At 55.3% G+C, this 25,494-nt stretch overlaps 2 protein-coding genes across 3 annotated transcripts in view; one reads left to right on the forward strand and one right to left on the reverse strand.

The window, feature by feature from the left end:
* The window catches only part of amigo3 (adhesion molecule with Ig-like domain 3), a 4,667-nt gene extending 3,011 nt beyond the window's left edge, over positions 1-1,656 (forward strand). The window contains exon 1 of the mRNA XM_024410209.2: positions 1-1,656. This exon is cut by the window's left edge and continues 3,011 nt beyond it. Coding sequence (XP_024265977.1) covers positions 1-254 — 254 coding nt within the window. The 3' untranslated portion in view covers positions 255-1,656.
* LOC112255369 (E3 ubiquitin-protein ligase RNF123) overlaps positions 1-25,494 on the reverse strand; it is a 266,952-nt gene that overhangs the window by 73,367 nt on the left and 168,091 nt on the right. The window lies entirely within an intron of this gene.

A 25,494-nucleotide genomic window follows, 5' to 3' on the forward strand; every position in this document is an offset into this window, starting at 1 on the left:
CCCCTCTGCCGGGTACCCCCAGCCCGGCCAATGACCAGTGCAGTGCCCAGTCCTCAATCCTGACCCCCACCCCGCCCGCCACCACAGAGGGCCCAGGCCGCAAGGTCAGTAACAACAAGCATGTGGTGTTTCTGGAACCCATCAAAGAAGTGCAGAACGGCCGGCTAAGGGCGGCTACAGGTGCGCTGTCCCCAGTCTCGGTTTCAGGCCACTCCATCACCTCAGTCTTCTCAGACTCACCCATCGTGCCATAGCACCAGGCAGACAAGCCATCTCCTACTGTACCTTCCCTCTACCCAACACCTGCCTCCTCTGTCCCACCCCACCCCACTAGCAGAGAGAGTGGGTTGGGTTACCCACCAGGCAGGGCAGAGAGTTAGACACTGCCTGTCAGAGTAGGATAGATAGATTGCATTGCCACCCAGGGGTGAGGCAGAAGACACCACAAGAGGGAGATTGAGACAGAAATAGAGAGAGGAAGAGATATGCAGGGAGATGGAGAGGAACAGATAGGCAGGGAGATGGAGAGCAAGACAGCAAAAGAGCAGAGAAATTAACATCCAGCACAAACTCAACTGGCCCAGGCCAGGTTTGACTGGACTGCCTTTCTGAGGAGTGGAACTACAAGGATCCTGCATGTTGAGTGAGAAACAGTGCTTCTGGACTAGGGCTGCAACATTCTTTTAACTTTCTCAAAACATTCCCCCGATTTCCCAGAAATCCTGGTTACGAGGAAATAAGCAGGAATCCGTGAATTCTTGAAACCAGGATTTCTGGAAAACCAGAGAACTTTGAGAAAGTTAACAGAGTTTTGCAACACAATACCGGGTGTATATCTAGAACTATATCAAAACAAAGCAGGATAGAGCTGTCCCTGTTAGCACGGCTTGAACCCTTTAATAAAACCAGAGCTAGTGTATGAATGCCTTGTCGAAGAAAATCTGAACAAAATCAGCCATAAGTGTACAGCTTGAAACCTTTTTATAGCAAGTAGCCTAAAGATAGCAAGTTAGATGACTAGCAGAAACATATTTACAAAGTATACCTTTAAGCAGAATGAATGTGACCTTTAGTAGAATAGAGAAACAACAATGTTAAGGCATTTTTTATTTATTTTATATATGAAACTAGCAGTAGAGAAATGTGATTTGAAACCCCACTGTAAAGTCCTGGTGGATTCCTACCTTCGCTTAGCTGTCGGATAAACAAACAACGGAAGGAAGAAACAGGAACACAGTGTGTGTGCAGAACAGTTCAGCAGAAGGAGACAGTTTTTTTGTTGTTGTGGCAAAAATGGATTCATCCATTTATTTCTTAGTTATTAAGAGACTGGGCCGTGGTTTCACTGTGAGGATAGAGGGGGCTGTTTCTGCTCTTAACAACTTTCTTACTGATGCTTTTTCATCCGCTACTGACACCGACGGATACAGAATATTGAGAGACAAAGTGACAAGAGAGCTGATGTTACCTGTTATGGTACATTTGTTCCTGGATTGACAGGAGGACACTCCAACAGCTCGCTGTTTTCCTAATGGAATTATGTTCCTCTTCTGCCAACACGTACCCCCACCCTCCTCCCTACCCCACGTACCCCAACCTTATCCTTCCCACGTACCCCACCCTCCTCCTCCCTACCCCACGTACCCCAACCTTATCCTTCCCACGTACCCCCACCCTCCTCCTCCCTACCCCACGTACCCCAACCTTATCCTTCCCACGTACCCCACCCTCCTCCTCCCTACCCAACCCTCAACCTTATCCTTCCCAACCTTATCCTTCCCACCTCCTCCCCCCACCCTCCTCCTCCCTCCCCCACGTACCCCAACCTTATCCTTCCCACGTACCCCCACCCTCCTCCTCCCTACCCCACGTACCCCAACCTTATCCTTCCCACGTACCCCACCCTCCTCCTCTCCCCTCACCACATACCCCACCCTCCTCCCTCCCTCACCAGGTACCCCCCCTCCTCCTCCCTCACCACGTACCCCACCCTCCTCCTCCCTCACCACGTACCCCACCCTCCTCCTCCCTTGCATCCTTTCTTTCTTCAACTTGTTAATAAAGCTTCTTGGACGGCAGAGGTAAATGTATTCTGGCTTGTTATTGCCATGTGTGTCTGTGGCTTAGGAGAAGTGTGTGTGTGTGTTGTGTTTATACACGTGTGTGTGTGTGAGAGAGATATAATATTCTAGCGAGGACGGAAACAGAGAGAGACAGGTCAGCAATATCAGTCGGCCGTTATTGAAATGAGATACAGGCCATATGATTTCCTAAAACCATTCCACTGCTGATAACAACATATCAGGTGTCATACCTCATTAACCATTCCACTGCTGATAACAACATATCAGGTGTCATACCTCATTAACCATTCTACATGCTGATAACATATCAGGTGTCATACCTCATTAACCATTCTACATGCTGATAACATATCAGGTGTCATACCTCATTAACCATTCTACATGCTGATAACAACATATCAGGTGTCATACCTCATTAACCATTCTACATGCTGATAACAACATATCAGGTGTCATACCTCAGTAACCATTCTACATGCTGATAACAACATATCAGGTGTCATACCTCATTAACCATTCTACATGCTGATAACAACATATCAGGTGTCATACCTCATTAACCATTCTACATGCTGATAACATATCAGGTGTCATACCTCATTAACCATTCTACATGCTGATAACAACATATCAGGTGTCATACCTCATTAACCATTCTACATGCTGATAACAACATATCAGGTGTCATACCTCAGTAACCATTCTACATGCTGATAACATATCAGGTGTCATACCTCATTAACCATTCTACATGCTGATAACAACATATCAGGTGTCATACCTCATTAACCATGCTACATGCTGATAACATATCAGGTGTCATACCTCAGTAACCATTCCACTGCTGATAACATATCAGGTGTCATACCTCATTAACCATTCTACATGCTGATAACAACATATCAGGTGTCATACCTCATTAACCATTCTACATGCTGATAACAACATATCAGGTGTCATACCTCAGTAACCATTCTACATGCTGATAACAACATATCAGGTGTCATACCTCATTAACCATTCTACATGCTGATAACATATCAGGTGTCATACCTCAGTAACCATTCACCTGCTGATAACATAACAGGTGTCATACCTCATTAATCATTCTACATGCTGATAACATATCAGGTGTCATACCTCATTAACCATTCTACATGCTGATAACATATCAGGTGTCATACCTCAGTAACCATTCACCTGCTGATAACATATCAGGTGTCATACCTCATTAACCATTCTACATGCTGATAACATATCAGGTGTCATACCTCATTAACCATTCTACATGCTGATAACATATCAGGTGTCATACCTCAGTAACCATTCACCTGCTGATAACATATCAGGTGTCATACCTCATTAACCATTCACCTGCTGATAACATATCAGGTGTCATACCTCATTAACCATTCTACATGCTGATAACATATCAGGTGTCATACCTCAGTAACCATTCACCTGCTGATAACATATCAGGTGTCATACCTCAGAAACCATTCTACTGCTGATAACATATCAGGTGTCATACCTCAGTAACCATTCTACATGCTGATAACATATCAGGTGTCATACCTCAGTAACCATTCACCTGCTGATAACATATCAGGTGTCATACCTCATTAACTATTCTACATGCTGATAACATATCAGGTGTCATACCTCAGAAACCATTCTACTGCTGATAACATATCAGGTGTCATACCTCAGAAACCATTCTACATGCTGATAACATATCAGGTGTCATACCTCAGTAACCATTCTACTGCTGATAACATATCAGGTGTCATACCTCAGAAACCATTCTACATGCTGATAACATATCAGGTGTCATACCTCAGTAACCATTCTACTGCTGATAACATATCAGGTGTCATACCTCAGTAACCATTGTACATGCTGATAACAACATATCAGGTGTCATACCTCAGTAACCATTCTACATGCTGATAACAACATATCAGGTGTCATACCTCATTAACAATTCCACTGCTGATAACATATCAGGTGTCATACCTCAGTAACCATTCTACTGCTGATAACATATCAGGTGTCATACCTCAGTAACCATTGTACATGCTGATAACAACATATCAGGTGTCATACCTCAGTAACCATTCTACATGCTGATAACAACATATCAGGTGTCATACCTCATTAACAATTCCACTGCTGATAACATATCAGGTGTCATACCTCAGAAACCATTCTACATGCTGATAACAACATATCAGGTGTCATACCTCAGTAATAAGTGATAACATATCAGGTGTCATACCTCAGTAATAAGTGATAACATATCAGGTGTCATACCAAGGGTCGGTAACTTTCTGGTAATTTTCCATAGGAAGTTAAGCCTGGGGAATTGGGGAATTTTGCTTAAATTCATCAAAAACGTTAGCTTATAACAGTGCATCTTTTTGTTGGATACACAAGGCAATTATAGGTATTGTGGCATATTTTGGCTAAACTAATCCTCAATTCAATCGCATTGCAACCCTCTGCATGCACAGTGCATTCTTCCATCACATGTACAGCTGATTCTCAAGATCTCCGCACACTAATGAGATGCTATTGAGCCCACACTACTACACTGTCTGAGCCAAGGACTACATGCTTTCTGGTAAGTTTTGATTACAATACTGGGTGAGGTGAATATATTTTATTAGACATACATCATTTTTTGTTAACTAGTAAATAGAAACCTACAGTAAGGTGTGTTTAAATCATTTCTAACTTGTTAAACATTTCTGATAGTTAGTTATTCTAGAATGTGGGTTTTAGCTTGCTTGAGCCTGCAACCGAGGAGTGTTAATTCACCTGTTTCCGTACGTTTCATTTAAAAAAAATGTATCTTACAAAGGAGTTGTTTAATATAACTGCTTAACTATGTATCTGTACATGGAATTGTATTTGATTTTTGCAATGCAGGCTGTATTGCAATAATCTCTGATGGGTGGACGAATGTTCGTGGGCATGGGATAATTAACTACATCTCCACCCCTCAACCAGTATTCTACAAGAGCACAGACACAAGGGACAACAGACAAACCGGTCTCGACATTGCAGATGAGCTGAAGGAAGTCATCAATGACCTTGGACCACAGAAGGGATTTGCACTGGTGACAGACAATGCTGCGAACATGAAGGCTGCTTGGTCTAAAGTGGAGTCCTACCCTCACATCACACCCATTGGCTGTGCTGCTTATGCATTGAATCTGCTCCTCAAGGACATCATGGCACTGAAAACAATGGATACACTCTACAAGAGAGCCAAGGAAATGGTTAGGTATGTGAAGGGTCATCAAGTTATAGCAGCAATCTACCTCACCAAGCAAAGTGAGAAGAATAAGAGCACCACATTGAATCTGCCCAGCAACACCCGTTGGGGTGGTGTTGTCATCATGTTTACTAGTGTCCTGGAGGGGAAGGAGACTCTCCAAGAAATGGCCATATCAGTCTGCCAATATGGAGAGCCCCATTGCGAGGATCCTCCTGGATTCCCCTTGCTTGTGTATTTTGAGAGTGGTAAGCAGCCTGAAACCTATAGCAGTAGCCATTGTACGGATTGAAGGAGACAATGACATCCTGTCTGATGTTCAGACTCTGTTTGCAGATGTAAGAGAATAAATCCATACTGCCCTGCCCACTTCACTGTTGCTCCAAGCAGAGGAAACTGCAGTTCTGAAATACATCAAAAAGCCTGAAGACTGCCTGAAGCCCCTACACACCGCAGCGTACATGTTGGACCCCAAGTATGCTGGCAAGAGCATCCTGTCTGGTGCAGAGATCAACAAGGCCTATGGTGTCATCACTACCGTGTCTCGCCACCTTGGCTTGGATGAGGGCAGGGTTCTTGGCAGTCTGGCGAAGTACACTTCCAAGCAAGGGCTTTGGGATGGAGTTTCTAGACTATAATTTTACAGATGTATGTTGAAAATGTTTTTTGGGAGATGCGATGGATCATTGGGGATCATTCAATATTCCCTTTGTTGTCCAGTGAAATCATCCCATGTGAAGAGTTAACTCATTTAATTAAAGTTCAATTCATAACTAAATTGTTTTTTTGTTTTTTTCTATTGGAAGAAGTTAATCGTTTGCAATTATATCTACTTATGATAAGGTAAAATTATTATGTTTCCAGATGATATGGTAAATATGGCCAACGCAAAAAAACATCTACATTAAAATGGTATTAACATTATTTTGCATATATTTCTGTAAATTCTTATATATTCCCACAGAAAATGTCACAGAAAATAAACTCCAGCTACCCAAGCCATAGACTGTATGCACTGCAGGAACAGGCTCCAGAAGAGCTTCTTTTCCCCAGCCATAAGACTGCTAAATAGCTAACAAAATGGCTACACAGACCATCTGCATCGACCCTTCTAATGTTTGCACTGTATCTATTCACACACACAGACACACAGACACACACACACAGACACAGGCACACACACACACAGGCACACACACACACAGGCACACACACACACACACACAATCATTGTATAAGCTGCTGCTAGTCTGTTTATCATATATCCTGATGCCTCGTCACCAGAGTTATATATAACCCTACCACTCCAGTATCCCTGCACATCGGAAATATGGTACTGGCACTGACCCTGGCACTGACCCTGGGACTGACCCAGCAGCATTACCACCCTGCATCCCACTGCTGGCTTACCAGATGCTGCAGGAAGTGGTGTTGGAGGGCCAGTAGGAGGCACTCTTTCCTCTGGTCTTAAATCAAATATCCCAATACCCCAGGGCAGGGAATAGGGACATTGCCCTGTTTAGGGTGCGGTCTTTCAGATGGGATGTTAAACGTCAGGGTGTCCTGACTCTCTGTGGCAGTGCCACATGTAACAGCTGGTGTTTGTAGAGCAGAACACCTATTTGAAGTAGAGACCGGGGCTGGGGTAGAGACTGGGGTAGAGAGGTTGGGGCTGGGGTAGAGAGGTTGGGGCTGGGGTAGAGACTGGGGCTGGGGTAGAGAGGTTGGGGCTGGGGTAGAGACCGGGGCTAGGGTAGAGCGGGGCTAGGGTAGAGACCGGGGCTAGGGTAGAGACTGGGGTAGAGGCTAGGTAGAGACTGGGGTAGAGACCAGGGTAGAGACTGGGGCTAGGGTAGAGACTGGGGCTAGGGTAGAGACTGGGGCTAGGGTAGAGACTGGGGCTAGGGTAGAGACTGGGGCTAGGGTAGAGACCGGGGCTAGGGTAGAGACTGGGGTAGAGAAAGGGGTAGAGACTGGGGTAGAGACTGGAACTAGGGTAGAGACTGGGGTAGAGACCGGGGTAGAGACTGGAACTAGGGTAGAGACCGGGGCTAGGGAAGAGACCGGGGCTAGGGTAGTGACTGGGGTAGAGACTGGGGCTAGGGTAGTGACCGGGGTAGAGACTAGGCCTAGGGTAGAGACTGGGGCTAGGGTAGTGACTGGTGTAGAGACTGGGGCTAGGGTAGTGACTGGGGTAGAGACTAGGCCTAGGGTAGTGACTGGGGTAGAGACTGGGGCTAGGGTAGTGACCGGGGTAGAGACTAGGCCTAGGGTAGTGACTGGGGTAGAGACTGGGGCTAGGATAGTGACTGGGGTAGAGACTAGGCCTAGGGTAGTGACTGGGGTAGAGACTGGGGCTAGGGTAGTGACCGGGGTAGAGACTAGGCCTAGGGTAGTGACTGGGGTAGAGACCGGGGCTAGGGTAGTGACTGGGGTAGAGACTGTGGCTAGGGTAGAGACTAGGCCTAGGGTAGTGACTGGGGTAGAGACTGGGGCTAGGGTAGTGACTGGGGCTAGGGTAGTGACCGGGGTAGAGACCGGGGCTAGGGTAGTGACTGGGGTAGAGACTAGGCCTAGGTAGTGACTGGGGTAGAGACTGGGGCTAGGGTAGTGACCGGGGTAGAGACTAGGCCTAGGTAAGGGTAGTGACCGGGTAGAGACTAGGCCTAGGGTAGTGACTGGGGTAGAGACTGGGGCTAGGGTAGTGACTGGGGTAGAGACTGGGGCTAGGGTAGTGACTGGGGTAGAGACTAGGCCTAGGGTAGTGACTGGGGTAGAGACTGGGGCTAGGGTAGTGACTGGGGTAGTGACCGGGGCTAGGTAGTGACCGGGGTTGAGACTGGGGCTAGGGTAGAGACCGGGGCTAGGGGTAGTGACCGGGGTAGAGACCGGGCTAGGGTAGTGACCGGGGTAGAGACCGGGCTAGGGTAGTGACCGGGTAGAGACCGGGCTAGGGTAGGGACTGGGGCTAGGGTAGTGACCGGGGTAGAGACCGGGCAAGGGTAGTGACCGGGGTAGAGACCGGGGCTAGGGTAGTGACCGGGTAGAGACCGGGGCTAGGGTAGTGACCGGGGTAGAGACCGGGGCTAGGGTAGTGACCGGGCTAGGTAGTGACCGGGGTAGAGACCGGGGCTAGGGTAGTGACTGGGGTAGAGACTAGGCCTAGGGTAGTGACCGGGGTAGAGACTGGGGCTAGAGTAGTGACCGGGATAGAGACTAGGCCTAGGGTAGTGACTGGGGTAGAGACTGGGGCTAGGGTAGTGACTAGGTCTAGGGTAGTGACTGGGGTAGAGACTGGGGCTAGGGTAGTGACCGGGGTAGAGACTAGGCCTAGGGTAGTGACTGGGGTAGAGACTGGGGCTAGGGTAGTGACTGGGGCTAGGGTAGTGACCGGGGTAGAGACCGGGCTAGGGTAGTGACTGGGGTAGAGACTAGGCCTAGGGTAGTGACTGGGGTAGAGACTGGGGCTAGGGTAGTGACCGGGGTAGAGACTAGGCCTAGGGTAGTGACCGGGGTAGAGACTGGGGCTAGGGTAGTGACTGGGGTAGAGACTGGGGCTAGGGTAGTGACTGGGGTAGAGACTAGGCCTAGGGTAGTGACTGGGGTAGTGACCGGGGCTAGGTAGTGACCGGGGGTTGAGACTGGGGCTAGGGTAGAGACCGGGGCTAGGGTAGTGACCGGGGTAGAGACCGGGCTAGGGTAGTGACCGGGGTAGAGACCGGGGCTAGGGTAGGGACTGGGGCTAGGGTAGTGACCGGGGTAGAGACCGGGGCAAGGGTAGTGACCGGGGTAGAGACCGGGCTAGGGTAGTGACCGGGGTAGAGACCGGGGCTAGGGTAGTGACCGGGGTAGAGACCGGGCTAGGGTAGTGACCGGGTAGAGACCGGGCTAGGGTAGTGACCGGGTAGAGACCGGGCTAGGGTAGTGACCGGGGTAGAGACCGGGCTAGGGTAGTGACCGGGTAGAGACCGGGCTAGGGTAGTGACCGGGTAGAGACCGGGCAAGGGTAGTGACCGGGGTAGAGACCGGGCTAGGGTAGAGACCGGGGCTAGGGTAGTGACCGGGGTAGAGACCGGGCTAGGGTAGAGACCGGGGCTAGGGTAGTGACCGGGGCTAGGGTAGTGACTGGGGTAGAGACTGGGGCTAGGGTAGAGACTAGGCCTAGGGTAGTGACTGGGGTAGAGACTGGGGCTAGGGTAGTGACCGGGGTAGAGACTGGGGCTAGGGTAGTGACCGGGGTAGAGACCGGGCTAGGGTAGTGACCGGGGTAGAGACTAGGCCTAGGGTAGTGACTGGGGTAGAGACTAGGCCTAGGGTAGTGATTGGGGTAGAGACTAGGCCTAGGGTAGTGACTGGGGTAGAGACTAGGCCTAGGGTAGTGACTGGGGTAGAGACCGGGCTAGGGTAGTGACCGGGCTAGGGTAGTGACCGGGGTAGAGACCGAGGCTAGGGTAGTGACTGGGGTAGAGACCGGGGCTAGGGTAGAGACCGGGGTAGAGACCGGGCTAGGGTAGTGACCGGGTAGAGACCGAGGCTAGGGTAGTGACTGGGGTAGAGACCGAGGCTAGGGTAGTGACTGGGGTAGAGACTGGGGCTAGGGTAGAGACTAGGCCTAGGGTAGTGACTGGGGTAGAGACTGGGGCTAGGGTAGTGACCGGGGTAGAGACTGGGGCTAGGGTAGTGACCGGGTAGAGACTGGGGCTAGGGTAGTGACCGGGTAGAGACTGGGGCTAGGGTAGTGACCAGGGTAGAGACCGGGCCTAGGGTAGTGACTGGGGTAGAGACTGGGGCTAGGGTAGAGACTAGGCCTAGGGTAGTGACTGGGGTAGAGACTGGGGCTAGGGTAGTGACCGGGGTAGAGACTAGGCCTAGGGTAGTGACTGGGGTAGAGACTGGGGCCAGGATAGTGAGTGGGGCTAGAGACCGGGGCTAGGGTAGTGACCGGGGTAGAGACTAGGCCTAGGGTAGTGACTGGGGTAGAGACTAGGCCTAGGGTAGTGACTGGGGTAGAGACTAGGCCTAGGGTAGTGACTGGGGTAGAGACCGGGGCTAGGGTAGTGACCGGGGTAGAGACCGAGGCTAGGGTAGTGACTGGGGTAGAGACCGGGGCTAGGTAGAGACCGGGGTAGAGACCGGGCTAGGGTAGTGACCGGGGCTAGGGTAGTGACCAGGGTAGAGACCGAGGCTAGGGTAGTGACTGGGGTAGAGACTGGGGCTAGGGTAGAGACTAGGCCTAGGGTAGTGACTGGGGCTAGGGTAGTGACCGGGGTAGAGACTGGGGCTAGGGTAGTGACCGGGTAGAGACCGGGGCTAGGGTAGTGACCGGGTAGAGACCGGGGCTAGGGTAGTGACTGGGGTAGAGACTAGGCCTAGGGTAGTGACTGGGGTAGAGACTAGGCCTAGGGTAGTGACTGGGGTAGAGACTAGGCCTAGGGTAGTGACTGGGGTAGAGACTGGGGCTAGGGTAGTGACTGGGGTAGAGACTGGGGCTAGGGTAGTGAATGGGGTAGAGACCGGGGCTAGGGTAGTGACCGGGCCTAGGGTAGTGACCGGGTAGAGACCGAGGCTAGGGTAGTGACTGGGGTAGAGACCGGGGCTAGGGTAGAGACTGGGGTAGAGACCGGGTAGTGACCGGGGCTAGGGTAGTGACTGGGGTAGAGACTGGGGCTAGGGTAGTGACTGGGGCTAGGGTAGTGACCGGGTAGAGACCGGGGCTAGGGTAGTGACTGGGGTAGAGACTAGGCCTAGGGTAGTGACTGGGGTAGAGACTGGGGCCAGGGTAGTGACCGGGGGTAGAGACTAGGCCTAGGGTAGTGACTGGGGTAGAGACTAGGCCTAGGGTAGTGACTGGGGTAGAGACTGGGGCTAGGGTAGTGACTGGGGTAGTGACCGGGGCTAGGGTAGTGACCGGGCTGAGACTGGGGCTAGGGTAGAGACCGGGGTAGAGACCGGGCTAGGCAGTGACCGGGGTAGAGACCGGGCTAGGGTAGGGACTGGGGCTAGGGTAGTGACCGGGTAGAGACCGGGAAAGGGTAGTGACCGGGTAGAGACCGGGGCTAGGGTAGTGACCGGGTAGAGACCGGGCTAGGGTAGTGACCGGGGTAGAGACCGGGGCTAGGGTAGTGACCGGGGTAGAGACCGGGCTAGGGTAGTGACTGGGGTAGAGACTAGGCCTAGGGTAGTGACTGGGGTAGAGACTAGGCCTAGGGTAGTGACTGGGGTAGAGACTAGGCCTAGGGTAGTGACTGGGGTAGAGACTGGGGCTAGGGTAGTGACTGGGGTAGAGACTGGGGCTAGGGTAGTGACTGGGGTAGAGACTGGGGCTAGGGTAGTGAATGGGGTAGAGACCGGGCTAGGGTAGTGACCGGGCCTAGGGTAGTGACCGGGGTAGAGACCGAGGCTAGGGTAGTGACTGGGGTAGAGACCGGGGCTAGGGTAGAGACTGGGGTAGAGACCGGGGTAGTGACCGGGCTAGGGTAGTGACTGGGGTAGAGACTGGGGCTAGGGGTAGTGACTGGGGCTAGGGTAGTGACTGGGGCTAGGGTAGTGACCGGGGTAGAGACTGGGGCTAGGGTAGTGACCGGGGTAGAGACCGGGGCTAGGGTAGTGACCGGGGTAGAGACCGGGGCTAGGGTAGTGACTGGGGTAGAGACTAGGCCTAGGGTAGTGACTGGGGTAGAGACTAGGCCTAGGGTAGTGACTGGGGTAGAGACTAGGCCTAGGGTAGTGACTGGGGTAGAGACTGGGGCTAGGGTAGTGACTGGGGTAGAGACTGGGGCTAGGGTAGTGAATGGGGTAGAGACCGGGGCTAGGGTAGTGACCGGGCCTAGGGTAGTGACCGGGGTAGAGACCGGGGCTAGGGTAGTGACTGGGGTAGAGACCGGGGCTAGGGTAGAGACTGGGGTAGAGACCGGGGTAGTGACCGGGGCTAGGGTAGTGACTGGGGTAGAGACTGGGGCTAGGGTAGTGACTGGGGCTAGGGTAGTGACCGGGTAGAGACCGGGCTAGGGTAGTGACTGGGGTAGAGACTAGGCCTAGGGTAGTGACTGGGGTAGAGACTGGGGCTAGGGTAGTGACCGGGGTAGAGACTAGGCCTAGGGTAGTGACTGGGGTAGAGACTAGGCCTAGGTAGTGACTGGGGTAGAGACTGGGGCTAGGGTAGTGACTGGGGTAGTGACCGGGGCTAGGGTAGTGACCGGGGCTGAGACTGGGGCTAGGTAGAGACCGGGGTAGAGACCGGGGCTAGGGCAGTGACCGGGGTAGAGACCGGGCTAGGGTAGGGACTGGGGCTAGGGTAGTGACCGGGTAGAGACCGGGCAAGGGTAGTGACCGGGTAGAGACCGGGCTAGGGTAGTGACCGGGTAGAGACCGGGGCTAGGGTAGTGACCGGGGTAGAGACCGGGCTAGGGTAGTGACCGGGTAGAGACCGGGGCTAGGGTAGTGACCGGGCCTAGGGTAGTGACCGGGGTAGAGACCGAGGCTAGGGTAGTGACTGGGGTAGAGACCGGGGCTAGGGTAGAGACTGGGGTAGAGACCGGGTAGTGACCGGGCTAGGGTAGTGACTGGGGTAGAGACTGGGGCTAGGGTAGTGACTGGGGCTAGGGTAGTGACCGGGGTAGAGACCGGGGCTAGGGTAGTGACTGGGGTAGAGACTAGGCCTAGGGTAGTGACTGGGGTAGAGACTGGGGCTAGGGTAGTGACCGGGGTAGAGACTAGGCCTAGGGTAGTGACTGGGGTAGAGACTAGGCCTAGGGTAGTGACTGGGGTAGAGACTGGGGCTAGGGTAGTGACTGGGGTAGTGACCGGGGCTAGGGTAGTGACCGGGTTGAGACTGGGGCTAGGGTAGAGACCGGGTAGAGACCGGGGCTAGGGCAGTGACCGGGGTAGAGACCGGGCTAGGGTAGGGACTGGGGCTAGGGTAGTGACCGGGGTAGAGACCGGGCAAGGGTAGTGACCGGGGTAGAGACCGGGGCTAGGGTAGTGACCGGGTAGAGACCGGGCTAGGGTAGTGACCGGGTAGAGACCGGGCTAGGGTAGTGACCGGGTAGAGACCGGGCTAGGGGTAGTGACCGGGTAGAGACCGGGGCTAGGGTAGTGACCGGGTAGAGACCGGGGCTAGGGTAGTGACCGGGGTAGAGACCGGGGCAAGGGTAGTGACCGGGTAGAGACCGGGCTAGGGTAGAGACCGGGCTAGGGTAGTGACCGGGCTAGGGTAGTGACCGGGGTAGAGACCGGGGCTAGGGTAGTGACCGGGGCTAGGATAGTGACTGGGCAGAGACCGAGGCTAGGGTAGTGACTGGGGTAGAGACTGGGGCTAGGGTAGAGACTAGGCCTAGGGTAGTGACTGGGGTAGAGACCGAGGCTAGGGTAGTGACTGGGGTAGAGACCGGGGCTAGGGTAGAGACCGGGGTAGAGACCGGGGCTAGGGTAGTGACCGGGTAGAGACCGAGGCTAGGGTAGTGACTGGGGTAGAGACCGGGCTAGGGTAGAGACCGGGGTAGAGACCGGGGCTAGGGTAGTGACCGGGGTAGAGACCGAGGCTAGGGTAGTGACTGGGGTAGAGACTGGGGCTAGGTAGAGACTAGGCCTAGGGTAGTGACTGGGGTAGAGACTGGGGCTAGGGTAGTGACCGGGGTAGAGACTGGGGCTAGGGTAGTGACCGGGGTAGAGACTGGGGCTAGGTAGTGACCAGGGTAGAGACCGGGGCTAGGGTAGTGACTGGGGTAGAGACTGGGGCTAGGGTAGAGACTAGGCCTAGGGTAGTGACTGGGGTAGAGACTGGGACTAGGGTAGTGACCGGGGTAGAGACTGGGGCTAGGGTAGTGACCGGGTAGAGACTGGGGCTAGGGTAGTGACCAGGGTAGAGACCGGGGCTAGGGTAGTGACTGGGGTAGAGACTGGGGCTAGGGTAGAGACTAGGCCTAGGGTAGTGACTGGGGTAGAGACTGGGGCTAGGGTAGTGACCGGGGTAGAGACTAGGCCTAGGGTAGTGACTGGGGTAGAGACTGGGGCTAGGATAGTGAGTGGGGCTAGGGTAGTGACCGGGGTAGAGACTAGGCCTAGGGTAGTGCTGGGGTAGAGACTGGGGCTAGGGTAGTGACTGGGGTAGAGACTGGGGCTAGGGTAGTGACTGGGGTAGAGACTGGGGCTAGGGTAGTGACTGGGGTAGAGACTAGGCCTAGGGTAGTGACTGGGGTAGAGACTAGGACTAGGGTAGTGACTGGGGTAGAGACTGGGGCTAGGGTAGACTCTGGGGAGTGACCGGGGCTAGGGTAGTGACCGGGGTTGAGACTGGGGCTAGGGTAGTGACCGGGGTTGAGACCGGGCTAGGGTAGTGACCGGGTAGAGACCGGGGCTAGGGTAGAGACCGGGTAGAGACCGGGGCTAGGGTAGTGACCGGGTAGAGACCGGGGCTAGGGTCGGGACCGGGGTAGAGACCGGGGCAAGGGTAGTGACCGGGTAGAGACCGGGGCTAGGGTAGAGACCGGGCTAGGGTAGTGACCGGGCTAGGGTAGTGACCGGGTAGAGACCGGGGCTAGGGTAGAGACCGGGGTAGAGACCGGGGCTAGGGTAGTGACTGGGGTAGAGACCGAGGCTAGGGTAGTGACTGGGGTAGAGACTGGGGCTAGGGTAGAGACTAGGCCTAGGGTAGTGACTGGGGTAGAGACTGGGGCTAGGGTAGTGGCCGGGGTAGAGACTGGGGCTAGGGTAGTGACCGGGTAGAGACCGGGGCTAGGGTAGTGACCGGGTAGAGACCGGGGCTAGGGTAGTGACGGGGTAGAGACTAGGCCTAGGGTAGTGACTGGGGTAGAGACTAGGCCTAGGGTAGTGACTGGGGGTAGAGACTAGGCCTAGGGTAGTGACTGGGGTAGAGACTAGGCCTAGGGTAGTGACTGGGGTAGAGACTGGGGCTAGGGTAGTAACTGGGGTAGAGACTGGGGCTAGGGTAGTGACTGGGGTAGAGACCGGGCTAGGGTAGTGACCGGGGCTAGGGTAGTGACCGGGGTAGAGACCGAGGCTAGGGTAGTGGCTGGGGTAGAGACCGGGCAAGGGTAGAGACCGGGGCTAGGGGTAGTGACCGGGCTAGGGTAGTGACCGGGGTAGAGACCGGGGCTAGGGTAGAGACCGGGTAGAGACCGGGGCTAGGGTAGTGACCGGGGTAGAGACTGGGGCTAGGGTAGTGACCGGGTAGAGACTGGGGCTAGGGTAGTGACCGGGTAGAGACCGGGCTAGGGTAGTGACCGGGGTAGAGACCGGGGCTAGGGTAGTGACTGGGGTAGAGACTAGGCCTAGGGTAGTGACTGGGGTAGAGACTGGGGCTAGGGTAGTGACTGGGGTAGAGACCGGGCTAGGGTAGTGACTGGGGTAGAGACCGGGGCTAGGGTAGTGACCGGGGCTAGGGTAGTGACCGGGTAGAGACCGAGGCTAGGGTAGTGACTGGGGTAGAGACCGGGGCTAGGGTAGAGACCGGGGCTAGGGTAGTGACCAGGGTAGAGACCGAGGCTAGGGTAGTGACTGGGGTAGAGACTGGGGCTAGGGTAGAGACTAGGCCTAGGGTAGTGACTGGGGCTAGGGTAGTGACCGGGGTAGAGACTGGGGCTAGGGTAGTGACCGGGTAGAGACCGGGGCTAGGGTAGTGACCGGGTAGAGACCGGGGCTAGGGTAGAGACCGTGGTAGAGACCGGGGCTAGGGTAGTGACCGGGGCTAGGGTAGTGACCGGGGTAGAGACCGAGGCTAGGGTAGTGACTGGGGTAGAGACTGGGGCTAGGGTAGAGACTAGGCCTAGGGTAGTGACTGGGGTAGAGCCCGAGGCTAGGGTAGTGACTGGGGTAGAGACTAGGCCTAGGGTAGTGACTGGGGTAGAGACTGGGGCTAGGGTAGTGACTGGGGTAGAGACCGGGGCTAGGGTAGTGACCGGGGTAGAGACCGAGGCTAGGGTAGTGACTGGGGTAGAGACCGGGCTAGGGTAGAGACCGGGTAGAGACCGGGGCTAGGGTAGTGACCGGGGCTAGGGTAGTGACCAGGGTAGAGACCGAGGCTAGGGTAGTGGCTGGGTAGAGACTAGGCCTAGGGTAGTGACTGGGGTAGAGACTAGGCCTAGGGTAGTGACTGGGGTAGAGACTGGGGCTAGGGTAGTGACTGGGGTAGAGACCGGGGCTAGGGTAGTGACCGGGGCTAGGGTAGTGACCGGGGTAGAGACCGAGGTAGAGACCGGGGCTAGGGTAGTGACCGGGGCTAGGGTAGTGACCGGGTAGAGACCGAGGCTAGGGTAGTGACTGGGGTAGAGACTAGGCCTAGGGTAGTGACTGGGGTAGAGACTGGGGCTAGGGTAGTGACTGGGGTAGTGACCGGGGCTAGGGTAGTGACCGGGCTGAGACTGGGGCTAGGGTAGAGACCGGGTAGAGACCGGGCTAGGGCAGTGACCGGGGTAGAGACCGGGGCTAGGGTAGGGACTGGGGCTAGGGTAGTGACCGGGGTAGAGACCGGGGCAAGGGTAGTGACCGGGGTAGAGACCGGGCTAGGGTAGTGACCGGGGTAGAGACCGGGCTAGGGTAGTGACCGGGCAGAGACCGGGCTAGGGTAGTGACCGGGTAGAGACCGGGCTAGGGTAGTGACCGGGTAGAGACCGGGCTAGGGTAGTGACCGGGGTAGAGACCGGGCTAGGGTAGTGACCGGGGTAGAGACCGGGGCAAGGGTAGTGACCGGGTAGAGACCGGGGCTAGGGTAGAGACCGGGGCTAGGGTAGTGACCGGGCTAGGGTAGTGACCGGGTAGAGACCGGGGCTAGGGTAGTGACCGGGGCTAGGATAGTGACTGGGTAGAGACCGAGGCTAGGGTAGTGACTGGGGTAGAGACTGGGGCTAGGGTAGAGACTAGGCCTAGGGTAGTGACTGGGGTAGAGACCGAGGCTAGGGTAGTGACTGGGGTAGAGACCGGGGCTAGGGTAGAGACCAGGGGGTAGAGACCGGGGCTAGGGTAGTGACCGGGGTAGAGACCGAGGCTAGGGTAGTGACTGGGGTAGAGACCGGGGCTAGGGTAGAGACCGGGTAGAGACCGGGGCTAGGGTAGTGACCGGGGTAGAGACCGAGGCTAGGGTAGTGACTGGGGTAGAGACTGGGGCTAGGGTAGAGACTAGGCCTAGGGTAGTGACTGGGGTAGAGACTGGGGCTAGGGTAGTGACCGGGGTAGAGACTGGGGCTAGGGTAGTGACCGGGGTAGAGACTGGGGCTAGGGGTAGTGACCAGGGTAGAGACCGGGCTAGGGTAGTGACTGGGGTAGAGACTGGGGCTAGGGTAGAGACTAGGCCTAGGGTAGTGACTGGGGTAGAGACTGGGACTAGGGTAGTGACGGGGTAGAGACTGGGGCTAGGGTAGTGACCGGGTAGAGACTGGGGCTAGGGTAGTGACCAGGGTAGAGACCGGGGCTAGGGTAGTGACTGGGGTAGAGACTGGGGCTAGGGTAGAGACTAGGCCTAGGGTAGTGACTGGGGTAGAGACTGGGGCTAGGGTAGTGACCGGCAGAGACTAGGCCTAGGGTAGTGACTGGGGTAGAGACTGGGGCTAGGATAGTGAGTGGGGCTAGGGTAGTGACCGGGGTAGAGACTAGGCCTAGGGTAGTGCTGGGGTAGAGACTGGGGCTAGGGTAGTGACTGGGGTAGAGACTGGGGCTAGGGTAGTGACTGGGGTAGAGACTGGGGCTAGGGTAGTGACTGGGGTAGAGACTAGGCCTAGGGTAGTGACTGGGGTAGAGACTAGGACTAGGGTAGTGACTGGGGTAGAGACTGGGGCTAGGGTAGACTCTGGGGAGTGACCGGGGCTAGGGTAGTGACCGGGGGTTGAGACTGGGGCTAGGGTAGTGACCGGGGTTGAGACCGGGGCTAGGGTAGTGACCGGGGTAGAGACCGGGGCTAGGGTAGAGACCGGGTAGAGACCGGGGCTAGGGTAGTGACGGGGGTAGAGACCGGGCTAGGGTCGGGACCGGGGTAGAGACCGGGGCAAGGGTAGTGACCGGGTAGAGACCGGGGCTAGGGTAGAGACCGGGCTAGGGTAGTGACCGGGCTAGGGTAGTGACCGGGTAGAGACCGGGGCTAGGGTAGAGACGGGTAGAGACCGGGGCTAGGGTAGTGACTGGGGTAGAGACCGAGGCTAGGGTAGTGACTGGGGTAGAGACTGGGGCTAGGTAGAGACTAGGCCTAGGGTAGTGACTGGGGTAGAGACTGGGGCTAGGGTAGTGGCCGGGGTAGAGACTGGGGCTAGGGTAGTGACCGGGGTAGAGACCGGGGCTAGGGTAGTGACCCGGGGTAGAGACCGGGCTAGGGTAGTGACCGGGGTAGAGACTAGGCCTAGGGTAGTGACTGGGGTAGAGACTAGGCCTAGGGTAGTGACTGGGGTAGAGACTAGGCCTAGGGTAGTGACTGGGGTAGAGACTAGGCCTAGGGTAGTGACTGGGGTAGAGACTGGGGCTAGGGTAGTAACTGGGGTAGAGACTGGGGCTAGGGTAGTGACTGGGGTAGAGACCGGGGCTAGGGTAGTGACCGGGGCTAGGGTAGTGACCGGGGTAGAGACCGAGGCTAGGGTAGTGGCTGGGGTAGAGACCGGGGCAAGGGTAGAGACCGGGGCTAGGGTAGTGACCGGGGCTAGGGTAGTGACCGGGGTAGAGACCGGGCTAGGGTAGAGACCGGGTAGAGACCGGGCTAGGGTAGTGACCGGGGTAGAGACTGGGGCTAGGGTAGTGACCGGGGTAGAGACTGGGGCTAGGGTAGTGACCGGGGTAGAGACCGGGGCTAGGGTAGTGACCGGGTAGAGACCGGGGCTAGGGTAGTGACTGGGGTAGAGACTAGGCCTAGGGTAGTGACTGGGGTAGAGACTGGGGCTAGGGTAGTGACTGGGGTAGAGACCGGGGCTAGGGTAGTGACTGGGGTAGAGACCGGGGCTAGGGTAGTGACCGGGGCTAGGGTAGTGACCGGGGTAGAGACCGAGGCTAGGGTAGTGACTGGGGTAGAGACCGGGGCTAGGGTAGAGACCGGGGCTAGGGTAGTGACCAGGGTAGAGACCGAGGCTAGGGTAGTGACTGGGGTAGAGACTGGGGCTAGGTAGAGACTAGGCCTAGGGTAGTGACTGGGGCTAGGGTAGTGACCGGGGGTAGAGACTGGGGCTAGGGTAGTGACCGGGGTAGAGACCGGGGCTAGGGTAGTGACCGGGGTAGAGACCGGGGCTAGGGTAGAGACCGTGGTAGAGACCGGGGCTAGGGTAGTGACCGGGGCTAGGGTAGTGACCGGGTAGAGACCGAGGCTAGGGTAGTGACTGGGGGTAGAGACTGGGGCTAGGTAGAGACTAGGCCTAGGGTAGTGACTGGGGTAGAGCCCGAGGCTAGGGTAGTGACTGGGGTAGAGACTAGGCCTAGGTAGTGACTGGGGTAGAGACTGGGGCTAGGGTAGTGACTGGGGTAGAGACCGGGGCTAGGGTAGTGACCGGGTAGAGACCGAGGCTAGGGTAGTGACTGGGGTAGAGACCGGGCTAGGGTAGAGACCGGGGTAGAGACCGGGGCTAGGGTAGTGACCGGGGCTAGGGTAGTGACCAGGGTAGAGACCGAGGCTAGGGTAGTGGCTGGGGTAGAGACTAGGCCTAGGGTAGTGACTGGGGTAGAGACTAGGCCTAGGGTAGTGACTGGGGTAGAGACTGGGGCTAGGGTAGTGACTGGGGTAGAGACCGGGGCTAGGGTAGTGACCGGGGCTAGGGTAGTGACCGGGGTAGAGACCGAGGTAGAGACCGGGGCTAGGGTAGTGACCGGGGCTAGGGTAGTGACCGGGGTAGAGACCGAGGCTAGGGTAGTGACTGGGGTAGAGACTGGGGCTAGGGTAGAGACTAGGCCTAGGGTAGTGACTGGGGTAGAGACTGGGGCTAGGGTAGTGACCGGGGTAGAGACCGGGGCTAGGGTAGTGACCGGGGTAGAGACCGGGGCTAGGGTAGTGACTGGGGTAGAGACTAGGCCTAGGGTAGTGACTGGGGTAGAGACTAGGCCTAGGGTAGTGACTGGGGTAGAGACTAGGCCTAGGGTAGTGACTGGGGTAGAGACTAGGCCTAGGGTAGTGACTGGGGTAGAGACTATGCCTAGGGTAGTGACTGGGGTAGAGACTAGGCCTAGGGTAGTGACTGGGGTAGAGACTGGGGCTAGGGTAGTGACTGGGGCTAGGGTAGTGACTGGGGTAGAGACCGGGGCTAGGGTAGTGACCGGGGTAGAGACCGAGGCTAGGGTAGTGACTGGGGTAGAGACCGGGCTAGGGTAGAGACCGGGGTAGAGACCGGGCTAGGGTAGTGACCGGGGCTAGGGTAGTGACCAGGGTAGAGACCGAGGCTAGGGTAGTGGCTGGGGTAGAGACTAGGCCTAGGGTAGTGACTGGGGTAGAGACTAGGCCTAGGGTAGTGACTGGGGTAGAGACTGGGGCTAGGGTAGTGACTGGGGTAGAGACCGGGCTAGGGTAGTGACCGGGCTAGGGTAGTGACAGGGGGTAGAGACCGGGGCTAGGGTAGAGACCGGGTAGAGACCGGGGGCTAGGGTAGTGACCGGGTAGAGACTGGGGCTAGGGTAGTGACCAGGGGTAGAGACTGGGGCTAGGGTAGTGACCGGGGTAGAGACCGGGCTAGGGTAGTGACCGGGGTAGAGACCGGGGCTAGGGTAGTGACTGGGGTAGAGACTAGGCCTAGGGTAGTGACTGGGGTAGAGACTGGGGCTAGGGTAGTGACTGGGGTAGAGACCGGGGCTAGGGTAGTGACTGGGGTAGAGACCGGGGCTAGGGTAGTGACCGGGGCTAGGGTAGTGACCGGGGTAGAGACCGAGGCTAGGGTAGTGACTGGGGTAGAGACCGGGGCTAGGGGTAGAGACCGGGGCTAGGGGTAGTGACCAGGGTAGAGACCGAGGCTAGGGTAGTGACTGGGGTAGAGACTGGGGCTAGGGTAGAGACTAGGCCTAGGGTAGTGACTGGGGCTAGGGTAGTGACCGGGGTAGAGACTGGGGCTAGGGTAGTGACCGGGGTAGAGACCGGGGCTAGGGTAGTGACCGGGGTAGAGACCGGGGCTAGGGTAGAGACCGTGGTAGAGACCGGGGCTAGGGTAGTGACCGGGGCTAGGGTAGTGACCGGGGTAGAGACCGAGGCTAGGGTAGTGACTGGGGTAGAGACTGGGGCCAGGGTAGAGACTAGGCCTAGGGTAGTGACTGGGGTAGAGCCCGAGGCTAGGGTAGTGACTGGGGGTAGAGACTAGGCCTAGGGTAGTGACTGGGGTAGAGACTGGGGCTAGGGTAGTGACTGGGGTAGAGACCGGGGCTAGGGTAGTGACCGGGGTAGAGACCGAGGCTAGGGTAGTGACTGGGGTAGAGACCGGGGCTAGGGTAGAGACGGGGGTAGAGACCGGGGCTAGGGTAGTGACCGGGGCTAGGGTAGTGACCAGGGTAGAGACCGAGGCTAGGTAGTGGCTGGGGTAGAGACTAGGCCTAGGGTAGTGACTGGGGGTAGAGACTAGGCCTAGGGTAGTGACTGGGGTAGAGACTGGGGCTAGGGTAGTGACTGGGGTAGAGACCGGGGCTAGGGTAGTGACCGGGGCTAGGGTAGTGACGGGGTAGAGACCGAGGTAGAGACCGGGGCTAGGGTAGTGACGGGGCTAGGGTAGTGACCGGGGCAGAGACGAGGCTAGGGTAGTGACTGGGGTAGAGACTGGGGCTAGGGTAGAGACTAGGCCTAGGGTAGTGACTGGGGTAGAGACTGGGGCTAGGGTAGTGACTGGGGTAGAGACTAGGCCTAGGGTAGTGACTGGGGTAGAGACTGGGGCTGGGGTAGTGACTGGGGCTAGGGTAGTGACTGGGGTAGAGACTGGGGCTAGGGTAGTGACTGGGGTAGAGACCGGGGCTAGGGTAGTGACCGGGGTAGAGACCGGGGCTAGGGTAGTGACCGGGGTAGAGACTAGGCCTAGGGTAGTGACTGGGGTAGAGACTGGGGCTAGGGTAGTGACTGGGGTAGAGACCGGGGCTAGGGTAGTGACTGGGGTAGAGACCGGGGCTAGGGTAGTGACTGGGGTAGAGACCGGGGCTAGGGTAGTGACTGGGGTAGAGACTGGGGCTAGGGTAGTGACTGGGGTAGAGACTGGGGCTAGGGTAGTGACTGGGGTAGAGACTGGGGCTAGGGTAGTGACTGGGGTAGAGACTGGGGCTAGGGTAGTGACTGGGGTAGAGACTGGGGCTAGGGTAGTGACTGGGGTAGAGACTGGGGCTAGGGTAGTGACTGGGGTAGAGACCGGGGCTAGGGTAGTGACTGGGGGGTAGAGACCGGGGCTAGGGTAGTGACTGGGGTAGAGACCTGGGGCTAGGGTAGTGACTGGGGTAGAGACTGGGGCTAGGGAAGTGACTGGGGTAGAGACTGGGGCTAGGGTAGTGACTGGGGTAGAGACTGGGGCTAGGGTAGTGACCGGGGTAGAGACCGGGGCTAGGGTAGAGACCGGGGCTTATTTATGAATGTATTATTTTTCAACCAGGTCAATATACGGTAACAGGATGACAGCTGGAGACAAACAGAGAGAGACAGTGCTAGCTTAGGGATGAGGTCTGTGCTAATTAAAAGTGGTGTCACATTCTGGATAGATATATATATATATATATATGGGTGGTGATGGCAGTGCTAGGGGGATATATATATATATATATGGGTGGTGATGGCAGTGCTAGGGGATATATATATATGGGTGGTGATGGCAGTGCTAGGGGGGGATATATATATAAATGGGTGGTGATGGCAGTGCTCGGGTGGATAAATATATCTATGGGTGGTGATGGCAGTGCTAGGGGTATATATATATGGGTGGTGATGGCAGTGCTCGTGGTGGATAAATATATCTATGGGTGGTGATGGCAGTGCTAGGGTGGATATATATATATGGGTGGTGATGGCAGTGCTAGGGGGGATATATATATGGGTGGTGATGGCAGTGCTAGGGTGGATATATATATATATGGGTGGTGATGGCAGTGCTAGGGTGGATATATATATATGGGTGGTGATGGCAGTGCTAGGGTGGATATATATATATGGGTGGTGCTTGAAGTGCTAGGGTGGATATATATATGGGTGGTGTTGGCAGTGCTAGGGTGGATATATATATAGGGGTGGTGTTGGCAGTGCTAGGGTGGATATATATATAGGGGTGGTGTTGGCAGTGCTAGGGTGGATATATATAGGGGTGGTGTTGGCAGTGCTAGGGTGGATATATATATATAGGGGTGGTGTTGGCAGTGCTAGGGTGGATATATATATAGGGGTGGTGTTGGCAGTGCTAGGGTGGATATATATATAGGGGTGGTGTTGGCAGTGCTAGGGTGGATATATATATAGGGGTGGTGTTGGCAGTGCTTGGGTGGATATATATAGGGGTGGTGTTGGCAGTGCTTGGGTGGATATATATAGGGGTGGTGTTGGCAGTGCTTGGGTGGATATATATAGGGGTGGTGTTGGCAGTGCTAGGGTGGATATATATGGGTGGTGATGGCAGTGCTCGGGTGGATAAATATATCTATGGGTGGTGATGGCAGTGCTAGGGTGGATATATATATGGGTGGTGATGGCAGTGCTAGGGGGATATATATATATGGGTGGTGATGGCAGTGCTAGCAGTGTGGATATATATATGGGTGGTGATGGCAGTGCTAGGGTGGATATATATATGTATGAAGTGCTGGGTGGTGATGGCAGTGCTAGGGCAGTGCTAGGGTGGATATATATATAGGGGTGGTGATGGCAGTGCTAGGGTGGATATATATATATATGGGTGGTGTGTTGGCAGTGCTAGGGTGGATATATATATATGGGTGGTGCTTGTGTTGGCAGTGCTAGGGTGGATATATATATATGGGTGGTGTTGGCAGTGCTAGGGTGGATATATATAGGGGTGGTGTTGGCAGTGCTAGGGTGGATATATATATAGGGGTGGTGTTGGCAGTGCTAGGGTGGATATATATATAGGGGTGGTGTTGGCAGTGCTAGGGTGGATATATGGGTGGTGTTGCAGTGCTAGGGTGGATATATATAGGGGTGGTGTTGGCAGTGCTAGGGTGGATATATATATATAGGGGTGGTGTTGGCAGTGCTAGGGTGGATATATATATATAGGGGTGGTGTTGGCAGTGCTAGGGTGATATATATATAGGGGTGGTGTTGGCAGTGCTAGGGTGGATATATATAGGGGTGGTGTTGGCAGTGCTTGGGTGGATATATATAGGGGTGGTGTTGGCAGTGCTTGGGTGGATATATATAGGGGTGGTGTTGGCAGTGCTTGGGTGGATATATATAGGGGTGGTGTTGGCAGTGCTAGGGTGGATATATATGGGTGGTGATGGCAGTGCTCGGGTGGATAAATATATCTATGGGTGGTGATGGCAGTGCTAGGGTGGATATATATATGGGTGGTGATGGCAGTGCTAGGGGGATATATATATATGGGTGGTGATGGCAGTGCTAGGGTGGATATATATATATGGGTGGTGATGGCAGTGCTAGGGTGGATATATATATATGGGTGGTGATGGCAGTGCTAGGGTGGATATATATATGTGGTGCTTGAAGTGCTAGGGTGGATATATATATATGGGTGGTGCTTGAAGTGCTAGGGTGGATATATATATGGGTGGTGTTGGCAGTGCTAGGGTGGATATATATATAGGGGTGGTGTTGGCAGTGCTAGGGTGGATATATATAGGGGTGGTGTTGGCAGTGCTAGTGTGGATATATATATAGGGGTGGTGTTGGCAGTGCTAGGGTGGATATATATATAGGAGTGGTGTTGGCAGTGCTAGGGTGGATATATATATATATATAGGGGTGGTGTTGGCAGTGCTAGGGTGGATATATATATAGGGGTGGTGTTGGCAGTGCTAGGGTGGATATATATAGGGGTGGTGTTGGCAGTGCTTGGGTGGATATATATAGGGGTGGTGTTGGCAGTGCTAGGGTGGAAATATATAGGGGTAGTGTTGGCAGTGCTAGGGTGGATATATATAGGGGTGGTGATGGCAGTGTTTGGGTGGATATATATATGGGTGGTGTTGGCAGTGCTAGGGTGGATATATATATGGGTGGTGTTGGCAGTGCTA

Source organism: Oncorhynchus tshawytscha, linkage group LG07 (genome assembly GCF_018296145.1).
Source record: "Oncorhynchus tshawytscha isolate Ot180627B linkage group LG07, Otsh_v2.0, whole genome shotgun sequence".
NCBI lineage: Eukaryota > Metazoa > Chordata > Actinopteri > Salmoniformes > Salmonidae > Oncorhynchus > Oncorhynchus tshawytscha.